Source organism: Mustela putorius, unplaced genomic scaffold (genome assembly GCF_011764305.1).
Source record: "Mustela putorius furo isolate JIRA1106 unplaced genomic scaffold, ASM1176430v1.1 tig00003853_pilon_pilon_pilon, whole genome shotgun sequence".
NCBI classification, from domain to species: domain Eukaryota; kingdom Metazoa; phylum Chordata; class Mammalia; order Carnivora; family Mustelidae; genus Mustela; species Mustela putorius.
The window spans coordinates 71,049,885-71,065,175 of record NW_025422005.1 but is presented as its reverse complement, the minus strand read 5'-3'; the positions used below and the strand labels follow the sequence as shown (position 1 = coordinate 71,065,175).

General features: G+C 41.2%; 1 protein-coding gene across 5 annotated transcripts in view; it reads left to right on the top strand.

Moving 5' to 3' along the window:
* Window positions 1-15,291, top strand: part of MCOLN2 (mucolipin TRP cation channel 2) — a 54,836-nt gene that overhangs the window by 11,605 nt on the left and 27,940 nt on the right. For 4 of the 5 annotated variants that reach the window (XM_045064793.1, XM_045064796.1, XM_045064795.1 and 1 more), the window contains exons 2-4: window positions 6,574-6,733; window positions 12,791-12,964; window positions 14,951-15,104. In XM_045064793.1, the coding sequence (XP_044920728.1) occupies window positions 6,574-6,733; window positions 12,791-12,964; window positions 14,951-15,104 (488 nt within the window). Of the gene's footprint in view, window positions 1-6,573; window positions 6,734-11,812; window positions 11,929-12,790; window positions 12,965-14,950; window positions 15,105-15,291 lie in introns of those variants that run through there. The other variant, XM_045064797.1, reaches the window with a different exon arrangement.

Below are 15,291 nucleotides of genomic sequence, written 5' to 3'. Positions count from 1 at the left end.
GCTAGGTTAGTCCACTTAGAAGCCCTAACCCTTTCTTCCCACATACCAGTAATTGGCTTTAACTCCCACTTGTGTGCACACACCCCCCTCTTTGGATGCCACTAGAGTAGAAAACAGTATTTTCTACCTCTTTCTATGTAGGGTAAGGGTCATGCAAGCTGAGAAACTAGCAGCCTGGGCTGGTTAGCTTATTTGCTGAGCTGATTGCATGAATAGGAACAAGGTGCCATCATCGAAATTTGTGTGCATTTTTCTGAGGCAAAGATCAAAAGCTTTCACTGGTTCTCATAGGGGATTATGACCCCCGTGAGATTAAGAATTGATGGTAACTTGTTTTCTTTTACGTTTTTTAAAACTTCAAGCTTCCACAGACTTTCTTAGTTATTGATTTATTAAAGACGGAAATGCCCTTGGTCACACGATAGCCTTAAGTGTAGCTGACGTGGCGTAGTCCTGATTATCTGAGGGAAGAGTAGGTTTTCTTAGTAACAGACAGTAGCTTTGATGCGACTTCTCCCCATACTACCCAGGCTCGGGCGTCTCTCTTTCCCAAGTGCTGTTTACTTTGCCATTGAGCATCTCTAGCTTTCATTTAGCCCATCGTGTGGGTGCATTTCCATCCTGTCCCAGATCTTGTTTTTATGCTCCCCAGTCCTGGGCTTTTCCCCTCCGATACTTTGGTCTTTAACAGTTCTCTTTATTAAGCTCATATAATCCAGATCATGCATTTCCTTTAGTTTAGTGAGACATAAATAATTCGTGAGTCCTGACTGTTCTTATTTATTTCGTGCAATTTCAGCTTCACGACTATGCTGCAGTGGATGGGTCCGACTTAGATCTTCGTTGATATCTCTCCCTTACCTCTTTTGATGGTGCAGTTTCCCTTCCCCCAAACTGTGTTACGAGTTCTCGGTTCTCTGTCCTTTTCTCAACCTGTTGGTGCATTTTCATCATCTGTGATCGAACCTGCAGTGTTTCTCCTGCCGACTTAATTCCTGCTTCTAAAGTTGGGATCGCAGCTTCCAGCCTCTTGTACCAAACACCCCTTTTGGTGTTCAGCGCAGGAGGGTGTTGGATGTCAGTGGGTGTCGAATGCGGGGATGTTTTAGTCCAGTGATACCCTCTTGCCTCTTTTCTTTTTTTCGTTTTCCTTCTTTTTCACTTTGTACCATTTGTTTGTTTCGCACCGTTGTATTTTTGTTCTAGGACGTCCAGTTGTATGTGGGTGTGTGTTTAATACCCTTCACTGACCAGGGAGATAGGGCAGATCTACAAACTAGGAAGAGTAGGGCAAGAAAGAACGCTTAGAAAAGTGAAGATTGGAAACCTGAAGCATTTACATTACCCTGAGATTCCAGAATTCTTGAACCAAAATATTATTACCTTTTCCTCCAAACTTTAGTTGTTATTTCTTTGGTAGAAATTTACTTATTGATTTTAGAGGGAGGGGCAGAGGAGGAGGGAGAGAGAACATCAAGCAGACTCCCCGCTGAGCACAGATTCCCACTCCGGGCTCCATCTCACAACCCTGAGATCTCGATTGGAGCAGAAATTGAGTCAGAATGCTCAACCAACTGAGCTACCCAGCCCCCACCCCCCAGATGTTATTTCTAAACTTAAGCTGGACTTATTAAAAAGAGCCATCTCATAACTTTATTATTCACATGAATTCTTTTTTCTGTACTTCTATTGATTACATTCGACTAGTGCTATCCTTTATTTCATGAAGGGGCTCCTGTATGCTTGAGGGGAAAGTTATTCATACTGGCTTTTCCGTTTTTCTTTTTATCCTTCACCATGCCATAAGTATTACAGCTGTTCTATAAGTAAAAAACTTCTGGTGGATAGAGTTGTGTAAATAATTCAACACAATAAACCCTGATGTTTATGATCTCTTACTTTTTGTGTGTGTGTGAATTATCTTTTTTTTTTTTTAAGATTTTATGTATTTATTTGACAGAAAGAGAGAACGACAAACAGGGGGAGCAGCAGGCAGAGGGGGAAGCAGGCTCCCTGCTGAGTAGGGAGCTTGATGCAGGGCTCAATCCCAGGACCCCAGGATCATGACCTGAGCTGAAGGTAGATCCTTAACCGACTGAGCCACCCAGGTGCCCCTGTGAATTATCTTCCTAATTAGGCTTCTTAGGGTAATGTTAACATCAGTTACCATGTTTTGAACATTTAGTGACAAAGTAGTCAAAGAAACTAGCAGCTGAAAGAATACTTGAAGCAGTTAGGGCACTGTGTTGTCTGTGGCTGGGGTGTCCAATGCATATTTCATTTACAGCATGGAACATGTTTTATTGTACATTCATGTATTCATAGATCTCATTTCTACTGCACTGAGGTGGAAGACAGGAGAGTGTCTCTGGCACACCTGGGCTCACAAGGTGTTTACTAAATGTTTGCCCTAATGCCCTGTGTTTCACACCACTGTTCTCGAGAAAACCATCTCTGTCTTCAGTATGGTGTTTCTCACGCTAGAGACCAAGGCAGGAGTTTCCATGCTGTGTTCTGAGGGTTTGATCACAACTTTTCAGATGCCTTCTTCCTTTTATTAAATGGAAAAAGTACTGTGAATCATCAGGATGACTGTATTAGCCACACAGGTCCGCTAAATCAATGGTGGTTAACTCTAAATTTGGTACTGCTTAAACATGCCCACGAAGATTTCTTCTGGCATGTTCTCAGGGCCTGAAATCTCACCTCCGAGGATGTTGCTGTCAGGCACAGTTAAGATACCACATTCTTCTGGGAAATACCTAGGTGCTCCTTGTCAGGTGCCCCTAACCCCCTGTGTGTTATGAGGGGATTTCCCCTTGGGCCCTGTGAACCCCTGTGTTAGAGTTAGGCCTGTTTCCACAATGCTTTTCACACTCGGGTACAACATTCATGGAGCTATGTGGTAACTTGGAAATATGCACTCAGGGGTCTCTCTCTCTCTCTCCTCCCAGAGCCCGAGCATCTGCAGTCAGGGGCACTCTCCAGCACTGAGTCCAGAGCACCCAGCTCAGTCCCAGCACCGTGCCTAGTAAGGCGGTCTGATCCGATCCAGAGCAGACTAGAATGGACGCAGGCAAACACATTGCAAAGGTCTCCTCGTTCTCTTGAGATGAGACTCATGGTTGTTGATTTTTCATTTCTAAAAGTAGTTTTTGTTTTTCCCAAATTGGTCTTAGAGATAATTTTACCTCTTCTTATCATCCAATACACTGAGCATGATGGTCTTTCCAACCCATGTCTGATTCCTATAGACTTGGTCCTGGTTCTGGTCCCTGTCTCTAAGTAGACTGCTCTAGGGACCTGGTTTCCTTATGTGCTGGCTTATATATTACGACCTGCTGATTAATGTTATTTTAGGTTCTGTGGCAGAGTGTTAGAGAGGCCACATCCTGGGATGAACCTCTGGAGAGTTCTGTGGGAGTTTGCTAGGAGACAGGACAGCTCAGTCTGGATCTCCTGAACCGAGCAAGCTCTCATGGTTTGAAGTTCTTGGACTCCTCGGGGTGTGGGGCTCAAAGGGCTGTGTTGTGAGCATCATTTCTCAGGATGGGCCTTTTTTTTTTTTTTTAAATTTCCTGTTTCTTTTCTCGCTTTGAAACTACTCTGGCCTTCTCTGTAGCCCTCTAAGTTTGGGGACAGGTAGTTGTGAGGCAAGGTATTTTTCTGAGAGGGTGGCCCTTTGGGGATCCCCGTCTCAATTTGAGGAGGGTCTCCTGTAAGATTGTGGGTGAGCTTTGGGCCTGAGTCCTGGCTCCCTCTTTCCCCTTTCCTGGGGCTGCAGACGAAGCCTAAGTGGGCATGAATGGCAGTGGGCTCCCACTTCTCCAGGATCCCACCAAGCTAGACTGGGAGTTCCTTGCTCTTAAATCATTCTGTGTTCTTAGAAACATCTTTATTATGTATATTTTTTTATTTTAATTTTAATTTTTTAATATTTTTTATTTTTTATAAACATATAATATATTTTTATCCCCAGGGGTACAGGTCTGTGAATCGCCAGGTTTACACACTTCACAGCACTCACCTTAGCACATACCCTCCCCAATGTCCATGTATTATATGTTTTTTAAATTGAAATATACTTGGTATATAACATTGTACAAATTTAAGGTATATAACTGAGTTGATACATTTATATATTGTAATACAGTGGCTACTGTAGCAATAGTTAGCTCCTCTCTCACCTCACAGAATTATCATTTCTTTTTGGCTGTGAGAATAATTAAGATCTTGTCTTTTAGCAAGTTTGATGTTTATAATACAACATTATTGTCTAGATTTACTATATTGTGCATTAGATCTCTAGGACTTACTGGTCTACATTTTACTCCTCAGTCTTTTACAGGTACTTCCTCCATCTGCCTCCCCAGAGTTGTATGGATTTTACCCAGCCTGTCTTTTCTCTTCTCTTTCTTTTTCTTTTCTGACCTTCTTTCTAACCTCCATCTTCTTCCCTTTGCCTTTCTCTTTCCTTCCCCCCCCTCCGTCTTCCTTCCTTTTTCCTTCTTTCTTTTTTCCTTTCCTCCCTCTCTCCCTCCCTCCTTCCTTCCTTTTGCCTACACAGCAGGAAAATTCTAAATAATCTAGCCTACTCGTTATTCTGGAAATAGGAGATCTAAAAACCAATTTAAAGATAGAAAATTATTCACTGAGTATAAGTCTTAAATTAATCTTAAAATAAGCCTTAAAAGCGCTTCCCTTTTTAGTCTTATTATTTATTTATTTATTTTTACAAATTTTAAGTAGGCTCCACACCCAACATGGGGCTTGAACTCACAACTCTGAGATCAAGTGTCGCATGCTCTACTGATGAGCCAGCCAGGCAATGCCTCCCCTGCCCCCCTCCACCTTTAAGTCTTTAAAACTTGAGGTAGATAATGTAGATCTGAAGTCAGTATACAAATAGGTCATTTAGATATTTCAGGTGAAAAGATGCCCCCAAATGACCCCCAATTATAAAAATTCCCTAGAAATGGGTACCTTGAATGATTGGCTGAACTTAGTAAAATTTAATCCTTAAATTTACCATCAAGACACTTCCTGTTGTAAGAAGCACAAGACTAACTCAAACTAGCATAAACCCCAAAGAGTATTCATTAGCTTACATTGCAGGTCTTGGGATGAATGGCTGTAGGCACAGCTGGATCCAAGAACTCAAGTGTTATCATTAGGTTTAGAGTCTGTCTCTTGTCTGTTCTGTGTTAGCTCCACTCTCTGGCACGCTATTCTATGATGGCAAGGTGTCTTCCGCAAACTCCAGACTCACAGCCTTTCCTTTAAATCTGTGATCTCCAGGCTTTTTGATTATGTATCCAATGATAAAAGTCAAGCACCTGTTCTCAATGTGTGTATACCTACTTATAAATTGTATGTGATTATATATGACTGTTAGCCTATATGTTATATGAGTTAGTAGAGTTCAGATTTCTTTTGTTTCTTAGATAAAGAATAAAATAGGGGCACCTGGCTGGCCCAGTTAGTAGAGCATGTGACCCTTGATCTTGGAGTAGTGAGTTCCGCCCCCTGTTGGGCACAGAGTTTACTTAGAATAAAAAATTAAACTATAAACTTAATTTCTAAAAAAAAAAAAAGAAGAAGAAGAAGAAGAAAACAGAAGTACTAATACTTTCTACACTGCCAGTGGATTGTTTTGCACACACAATTTGGCGATAGTTTAGTAGGCCTCTCTCCCATCAGATACAGTCACTGTCTTGAAACCACAACTCATTCTTTTGGGTCTAGCTTGAGTCACATGCCTGTTCCTGAGATCGGAGCCCTCAAAATAGTAAAAGCAAACTTTACTAATGTAAAGTGACACAAATACCTGACAAGGCATAACTAGATACTATTTTAAGTTTTTAAAGGTATTTACATTTTTGAACCTTATTATCATTAGTATATTATCAAAAAAGGGACATAATCATTTAGTACCACATTTTAGAACAAAGATTCTCTATTTTCATAGCAATTTATTTCTGTTAGTCCATACTCAGTTGCTGCGATTTCATACCTGGTGTATCATGAATGTGTCCCTTCTAGTTTTTGTTAATATTCCAGTGACAGGTGAATGCTATATGTTAAGATACAGGAATTGATGAATCTTGCAAATAAAATACTATTCTTACACATTTTGACAGTGGCCATTTTGAACAAGATAGATAATTGTGTGGGAAGGCAAATGATGGAGGGTCCTGAATAATTTTCAAATTTCCAAAGAGAAGAGGATGTCACTGGTTGAAGGGAGAATTTTGCTTGTAAGGATGGGTAAAGAACATGAACAGAAAGTATTATTCAGAAACTTTCTTTTTTAAAAAAATATTTGAGAGAGAGAGAGAGAGAGAAAGAGAACGAACTAGTGGGGAGAAGGGCATAGGGGAGAGAGAGAATCTCAAGCAGATCCCATGTTGAATGTGTAACCCAACACAGGTCTCTATCCCATGACCCTGAAATCATGGCCTGAACTGAAACCAAGAGTCAGACATTTAACTGATTGAGCTGTCCAGGTGCCCCTCAGAAAGTTTCTGATGAACAAGATGTTCTTTGTATTTAAAAATTGATCTTGTGTGACAGAAATGCAATGGCTCATCTTGATTCTGAGGTGAAAGAAGAATGCCTGAGGGAAGACCTGAAGTTTTACTTCATGAACCCTTGTGAAAAATACCGAGCTAGACACCAGATTCCTTGGAAGCTGGGATTGCAGATTTTGAAGATAGTCATGGTCACCACACAGGTAATTCATATTATCAGTTTGTTTGCTGTTTTTTTCCCCCTTATCCCAAGATGAAACTCTTTTCATGTGTTCCACCCTTGACTTTTGTTCTGAAAAGTCCACACTCGAGTTCATAGAACTGTGAAATTATGTTGACTCTAGAGTCAACACAATTTGGCGATAGTTTAGAAGGCCCCGTTAGTAGGCCTCTTTAGTAGATGGTAGGTTGAAGTTCAGTTTCAATAATGACCTTCTTTTAGTAAGGGATCCTGAGGTCATCTTCCCACAGGCTCTACAAATAGAGATAAATGGTAGGTCTATGTAATAGCAGATCGATATGGCAGTGGGGTGGGGTTCTGTATCTGAATGAGGCTACAGGAAGTTGCTCAATCCCAGGTGAATGTGTTCTTGAAATTTCTCATCTCCTTTCAGATACACTTTTGAAATTGCATTTTTGACTGTTTTGATTTGAGACTTGACAGAAGTCTATTTCCCTTCCATCAGTAGCTAAGTCGATCAGTGAATACTTACCCTTGGGCCTGTCAGGAGAGTACAAGGTCTACCTTGGGATCTTTGGTTGAATTTCTTGTTGTTGAGACTTTATCTCCAGGACCAAAACAGCCATCAGAGTTGTCATCTAATTTTTGAGACTGTGGTTTGGAAGCTGTTTCAGGGAGGCTCCTGTCTAGATAACTACATTTGAAATGCGTGCCCGTTCTAAAAACATGATCAGCCTGGGGTATTTGGCTCCCTTGGCAAATAATCATCTTGTTATCAGTGTAAAGATGTTGTTCATAAAGATGTTATTTCTGGAACACAAAAATAAAGACCTTTCTAAAAATAGCTTTGTGTAGTTTTAGAAATGAGAGGAGGTTCCTGTTGTAACTGAAGTTGCATCTTTCTCCTCTGATCATAAAGAAGTCTTTTCACTGAAAGACATACTTTCCATTACACCAAGTTTTAGGATAACCAAGTTGCTTTAAAAGAAACAACGAAGTTGAAAAAGAAAACCCAACAAAGTTGAGGTATAGGGACCCCGTTAAATGTATATGCTTGGCTTTTTCTGTTTAAACATCTTTTCATTTTAATTCTTGGGTTTGAAATTTCAATTCCGGCATCCTTGGCATCCTAGAAAGTAGGTACATTATTAGTCTTACTTGGAAGAAGGAGAAATAATGTCCCCTTTTTCATTTGGTTAATTGTAAGTGTTTCCTAATTTCTTCTCTAGCCAAATCAGCTTTCGGTTCAGCTTCTTGATCTATAAATGTTACCAAAACTCCACCTTATCTAGGCATAGAACATCCCGATCTTTGACTTACCTTCTTTGTTCTGAAGTCTACTAAATCTCATGGGTTCGTCCTTCAAAACTGTGTCTACTGTGCTTTACCATACTCACCATCTTCTCTCTCTAGCCCAGACTCTTATCTGATTAATTTACGATATGTCTGACGCATCTCCCATGCTGTGAGTCCTGCTGGGAATACAGCTGGGAATACGTCACTGCTGCTGAGAGGTAACCTAACATGTGGCATAGCATTTGCCATATGCCAGGCAAGGTGCTGTCCGCATGTTCATTCATTTCATCCTCACAGCCCCCCTGTGAGGTGGGTCCGTTATTGCTCCCATCTTGTGGATGAGGAAATGGGACCAAAGAGAATAACTAATTTGCTTATGGCCATTCTGTTCATACGTGGTAGAGTAGGATTGGAGCCCTGTGGTCTGACTCTAGGGTCTGCACTCTTACCTTCAGATTGGTTTTATCCCAGGCATGGGTCTTGTCCTCCTCAGTTCGTGGTCTAGGAATACAGTCAAGTTTACGGGTCTGCTTCCAGACTTTGTCTTATGCCATCCTTCCTTGTCCACACCCACACCAGTGTGTTCAATGCTTATATCAAATGAATTTTTCTTAGAATATCTTCATTGGGTCACTCTCCTGCTCAGAATCTTTGGTGGTACCTGTTTTCCCACAGAAGAAAATCTTGACTGTGTACCTTGAAATTCAGATTTCCACAGTCTACTTTGACTTGCCTTTCCAATGGGTTTTCATTTATTTGCTCCCCAATCCCAGCCAGCTGGATGCACCCAGGGATTCTCATCCCTGCCCTGTTTGCTCCACCAAGTCTGGAGTGGTTCTTTTTCTCCATCATCTTGCAGGTGCCCTTGGATGTCCCCCGCTGGTCTTTCCTGACCACTCCCCACATGGTTTTCCTGGGGACACTGCTACCTGTTGCTGTCTGTTTCAATGCTTTTGCTTTAAATAGACTACTTCTGGGGGGCACCTTGGTGGCTCAGTGGGTTAAGGCCTCTGCCTTTGGCTCTGGTCATGATCCCAGGGTCCTGGATTGGAGCCCCATATTGGGCTTTCTGCTCAGTGGGAAGCCTGCTTCCCGCCCGCTGCCTGCCTCTCTGCCTACTTGTGATATCTGTCAAATAAATAAATAAATAAAATCTTTAAAAAGTCTAAAAGATATAGTATAAATAATAGTCTACAAATATAGACTAAATAATGGTCTAAAACATAGACTATTTCTGGGAAATGATAATTTGCTTCTTGTGTGGGTACACCTTGTCTTCCCTCACAAAGTTGGGAGGGATTAGGTTCTTTCCTGCTGGAGGACCATTCTAATAAATTTTCCTACGTGGATGATATCTAATTGGAGCAGATTTGACAGATACCTTTCTTCCTTCTTTCAGATCCCACTTGTCCCTCTTTCTCTTTTTCTGTCTCTTAGCACTCCATCCTCAAGTCTAATGGGATGGGTGGCATTTTATCAGGGTTGATGAGGAGGAAACTTAAAAAAAAAAGACATTCCTATTCTGCAGTAATTTATAATATTGAGGGAGGTGTCCACATACTTGTTCTACTTGTTCCTTCCCATTCTGTGTACATTATTAGAGTAGAATCTTGTTTTTTACCTGGTACAGAATATTTTCTCCTACACTGATTTCATAATAAGGTCTTACCTTCACGAAGTGCCAAAGTGCACTTAATGAGTAACTATTCTGTTTTCTATCATAGTCTTGGCAAATCTTAAGATCTAGTTAGTGGGGCAAGAGTGCATTCTTATGTCAACCATTAGGCCAAAACCATCATCTTATTCCATGGGGAATATTGGGTTCTGCCATAGCAGAAGGGGGACTTATGATCTCCTCCTGAGGGTCTCTCTTCTCTATTAACAGATGCTTTAAAAATCCCAACCCTGACATGATGCTGGGCCATATAGGTAGATCTTAGCTTGTTCTAGGAATGATGGAATGGAAGAAATTTCTTGTTTCTGTTGCCAGATGAAGTGGTTCCAAGCAGAGATTACAGCTTCATGTTCCCTCGTTCCGAAAGTTGAGCTGATAAGCTTTGAGTTTAAATAAGGTGGTAGCTTAAAATATCAGCAAATAGTATACCACTTTCTTGGTCAAGTTATCCATTCCCCATTCACATTTTTTTGGTGTGGTTTTTTTGTTTTGTTTTGTTTTGTTTTTTCTCAAGTGTGAATGTGGAAGGAGTAGGTCGAATATCCCTGCTTCTAGAGTTAAATTTGCAGCATCTCAGAGAGGTAGTGGGGCCAGATGGTCCAGAGAAGGGATATGTAAGCCTAATAGACACCTCACTGACATTTTCTAGCTGTTCCAACTTGAATAAGTTCCCTAACTTCAGCTGCACATGTATAAAATGGGATTATATTCATCAGTGGGTTCTGTATTTGACTCTGGCATTGTGATAGGCACTATTTCAGTTCCTAAGTGGGGAGGGGGATCCTATCCTTGCGGAGCCCAGTGTAATATCCCCCTCAGAGAGTGTTGGCAAATTAGATTTTATTAAAATTATAATTTTTGGCAAAGTCCCTGACACTCAGTAGGTAAGGGTTGTGATTCAACACCATGCAACTCGATCTTGCGCACATCGTATAATAAGCACTCAGCAGACTTTGACTGAAGAACTCAATCCATGTGTGTGTATACCAATTTTTTTTTTCATTTGTGCATCAGTATTTAATAAGGCCTTGAAACAATCGTATGTATTGGTTCCCTGGTTGACTTTTGGCTTTCAGAAAGCGACATGACCCTTTCTGGCATCTCCTACAGCTACCACTGACAGATGTTACATGCTTGGAAAACCTTTGGCTTCCAGTCGCTTGATTTCTAGCCCAGCTGGATGATGTGGGGTTTCTTATCTGGGTATTTTCCTTAGACTAGCTGGGATTTAACAATTGCTCAATCCTTTGACTTGGTATTTGAGGAATGTGACCTGGTGAGGCTCAGATGCTAGAGTGTCAACTAAGTCTGTTCTCAAACGGTAGTGGCCGTTCTCGAAAGCCAGCACCTAAATTCTTTTCTATAAGAGTCCCAAAGCAGATTCTTCAACAAAGATAAATTGTATAGCACAATAGGGTGACTTTGGAGTTAGACCTGACTTTCATTCTAGTTAGGGGACTTAGGGCAATTTCATGGGGCTAAATCTCAGTTTCCACAAGCATAAAGTGGGGATTAGCCATAGTCACGTCACTTAGAGTTGGTGTGTTAGTAACAGAGATAGTGCTTATAGTGAAGTTCCGTAAGCACCTGGAGTATAATAGTTGCTGAAAAGTGGTAGCTATTTTTTTTTTAATTATTCAGCCTTTTCAAAGAGTCAGATAAAACTTAAAAGCTAAAAAATATAAATCATTAAAAATAGTATATATATTTGCATATGCAGATTCCCATGTGTTTCATCTGAAAGTGTCACTAGTTGAGGTCCGATCCAGTGCCATGGAGTCTCTCATAGCCAGCCGCGGAGTGACTACACATAGCAGAAACGCCACAGTCATCTAGCTGGACCTGCTGATTTCACACATGAAGAAGCAGTCCCAAATTGCTTTGGAGACTTACCAGGATAAAGATTTAGGGCACAATTTTTGGACTTTTATTGTCTTATGAAGTAGATGAGGAGACAAAATAGGTAGATGGGGAAGGGTGTGTGGGACAGAGCTTAGAAAGGACTGACTTATCTTCTGCCATTACGTGTGTGTGTGTGTGTGTGTGTGTGTGTGTGTGTGACAGAGAGACAGACAGACAGAGATTGTTAGTGTGTGTATAATTTCCTGGGTTTTTTTGGTACACATTTAGTGCCTGCTAATTTTCCCCACTTACTGGATTCCAAGATGGGCAGGAAGAATACATTCCCTCCTGGTAAAGGGAGACCTTGATGCCTGAGCTTGGACTAGGATACAGTGTAAGGCAGAGTAAGTAGTTTTATCACAATAAGGTGGGTGCTTACTGACAGTGAATGGGTTTGAACTCAGAATGGTAAAGCAAGCCCTGTAATTCTCTCAGGCGCTTTGATGCTATACATTTTGGAGCAGGAACTCCTAGGTGTAAATCTTATACAAAAGTTCTTGCAGAGGGGTGCCTGGGTGGCTTAGTGAGTTGGGCCTCTGCCTTTGGCTCAGGTCATGATCCCAGGGTCCTTGGATTGAGCCCTGCATTGGGCTCTCTGCTCAGCGGAGAGCCTGCTTCCCTCTCTCCCTCTGCCTGCCTCTCTGCCTACTTGTGATCTCTGACTGACAAATAAATAAATAAAATTAAAAAAAATTCTTGCAGAGCTGGAATCATTGAATTCCTTTGACAACTCTTACCTGTTAGTTGGAGTAAGAATCATATAGCTCACTTTTCAAAAAGCATCCTTAAAAGCTATATATAAAACATAGTTGTGATTTTTAAAAAAAATTGCAACTTCTAAATGTTAAATCAACAAAAATGACTTATTTTATTGAGTACATCAGTTTTTAAGACGATTAATTTGAAGCTGAAGTATACAAAAAATGGATTCTGACTTCACTGATTTGAATTTCTCCTTTTTCTCCTTCATTAAAGACCAGTAGGGTTGGCAGTCACTGGGAGTGGTAATTTTCTCTAATTTTACACTATTTTGACTTGGTGATGAGTTTAATGAGGATTTTCTTTGGGGGGACTTGTATTTGGACATAAATAGAGTCAGTAAACCCTGACTGAGGTTTCCAGGCAGGGGTTGATGATAATAAGAATGTATTTGCCTGCCCTGGTAAATGGAAAAATCACATCTTCCTATTTGATTTTCTTTTCTAGCTTGTTCGTTTTGGTTTAAGTAACCAGATGGTGGTTGCTTTCAAAGAAGAGAACACTGTTGCTTTTAAGCACTTGTTTTTAAAAGGCTATTCTGGCACGGATGAAGATGACTACAGTTGCAGTGTGTATACCCAGGAGGATGTCTATGAGAGCATCTTTTTTGCTCTCAGTCAGGCAAGTGTTTTGTTGTGAATGACCTACACTTTACAAATATGTTGATACTTGGTTGTTTTTAGCAAAAAAATATTATACATGTATTAAAATATTCTAATTTAAATTTTGCCTTGCCTGCCCAAAAAAGTTCATTTCTATTTCTCTAACTACATTTCCACATGATAGATTTTGCTTATTTAAGTTTCTTCTTCAAGATTTGTGTATTTTATTTATCCCTTTACACCCACTACCTTTGGGAGATTACTTTCCCCCAAGTTCAAATTGCCGAGAGGGGATTTATAATCTCAGAAGTTTTGATGAAGGAGATACCAAATCTATGACTCCAGTGTCTCAACATCGGTGTCTTAGCATTAATAAGCCGAACTGGATCTTAAGAATATGGAGGATAGGATATAGTTGTATCTAAGCAAGTATTGAGAAGCCAGATTGATAGGCCTGAAGAAAGCATTTAGGGGCAAGAAATCATTATTCTTCTTTTTTCTTTTCTCATTCATTCAAGAAATATTTGGGTGCCTACAATACACGAGATACTGTGCTAGACACTGGGAATGCCTCATGAATAAAATGGACAAAAGCCCTGTTCTTACAGAACTTCATTGTAGAGGAGAGAACCAGACAAATGAGAGGTGAAATGGATAGCACTGAGTGCTAGCTCCCCGAAAACACCACCAGGAAAACACGTTGATAAGCAAAACTGAGCTTATTGCTTACAGAGGTAGGGGAGATGGTCCCTGGATCCTTCTCCTTAGCTCCTTGGGTAAAGAGGGCAAAGTCCAAATACACATTTTGAAGACGACATAGGGTGGGTCTTTCAGTGTGAGGGGAGCTCAGTTAGAATTGGGTAAAGATAGGATGTAATAGTTTTGGATTGGAGGGCACAAGAAGGTGAGGGTTTTGGGGAGAGGGGCATGGTTTCAAAAAGTCTTGGATTTATTAGACTCAATCATCAAACTGATTATCTGCTTAAATGGGTTGGTTTGGATATTCCTGAAATGAACAGTAGGGTTATTTGTAACTTGTGTTTCTGGGCAGTATTTTTCTGGTATGGGGTGCCAGGGTGGCTCTGTCGGTTAAATGTCCAGCTCTTGATTTCTCTGCCGGTCATGATCTCATCTTAGGGTCTTAAGCTCAAGTCCCAGTTGGGCTCCACTGCCACGGGTAGGGGTGGGCATGGAGCCTGCTTAAGATTCCACACCCTCCCCCTCTCAAAAAAGAAAATAAAAAGTTTCCCAGAATAGTAAAGTCATGTTAATGAAAGGTGGCAGCTAGGAAAGCCCTCTTAACCCTCTTAGTGCAGGCTGGCGAATGGTAAAGTCATTTGATGAGAGCCACTGTAAGTTCATATAAGCCAAGGCCAGTTGTGCTAACGTGAGCTGTGGGGAGTAGATAGATGGCTTGGGTCTTCAGTGATGTGTCAGAAAGTGATGGTGCTGTGAAATAAAGCAGGGGAGGAGAAGGGCAGTGCCTGCGGGAGCCTGTGCGCTGGGGATGGATGTTTGCTACTTGCACTGGACGGTAAGAGAAGACCTCACCAGAGTGGTAATTTTTGACTCAAGATCTGAAGGGGTGAACCCAGCAGATAAGTAACACAGGGTTCCAGGCAGGGGCAACAGCGAAGGCTCAGGCAGGAATGTGCCTGGCAAGCTCCAAGAAACGCCTGGAGGCCAGGGTGGCTTGGGAAGGTGGGGCTTGGCACCAGGAGACAGTACTCTGCTGTGAGGCCACAGCACCCCGGCTTTGGCCGTCACTGCAGTGGGGTGGGGGAGGGGGCGTCTGTCAGCATGTTTACATTAGCTCTGAGTTCCGTCAGACAGTGTGTTTCCTGCCCAACCATGAGAAAATTACCTTGTGGTATTTTACACAGGGGAGTTCTGTTGAAGGATTGATAGAAACAATTTAAAATAGCTAAAAGTGTATTCCATATACTGTAACTTCTGATGAAATCCTTAAAAGCCTGTATTATTTTTATTTAACTATTTTTAACAGTATCGTCAACTAAAGAACATATCCCTGGGGACCCTTGGTTATGGAGAAAATGAAGACAACAGAATTGGCTTAAAAGTCTGTAAGCAACATTACAAGAAAGGGACCATGTTTCCTTCTAATGAGACACTGAATATTGACAGCGACATTGAAAAAGGTAACACACAGATAATTTCATTATATACTCTTATGGTCTTCTGTGGAAAGAACAAACATCCCCTCATGTGCTGATGACCCAAATGGACCCATGTTGCTTTTGTGACAGCTAACTTCATTGAGGCTTGAATATATGCCTGCAAAGGGCTTTGCCTCAGGGAGCTTCAGGTCTACTGAGTTAGGACTGG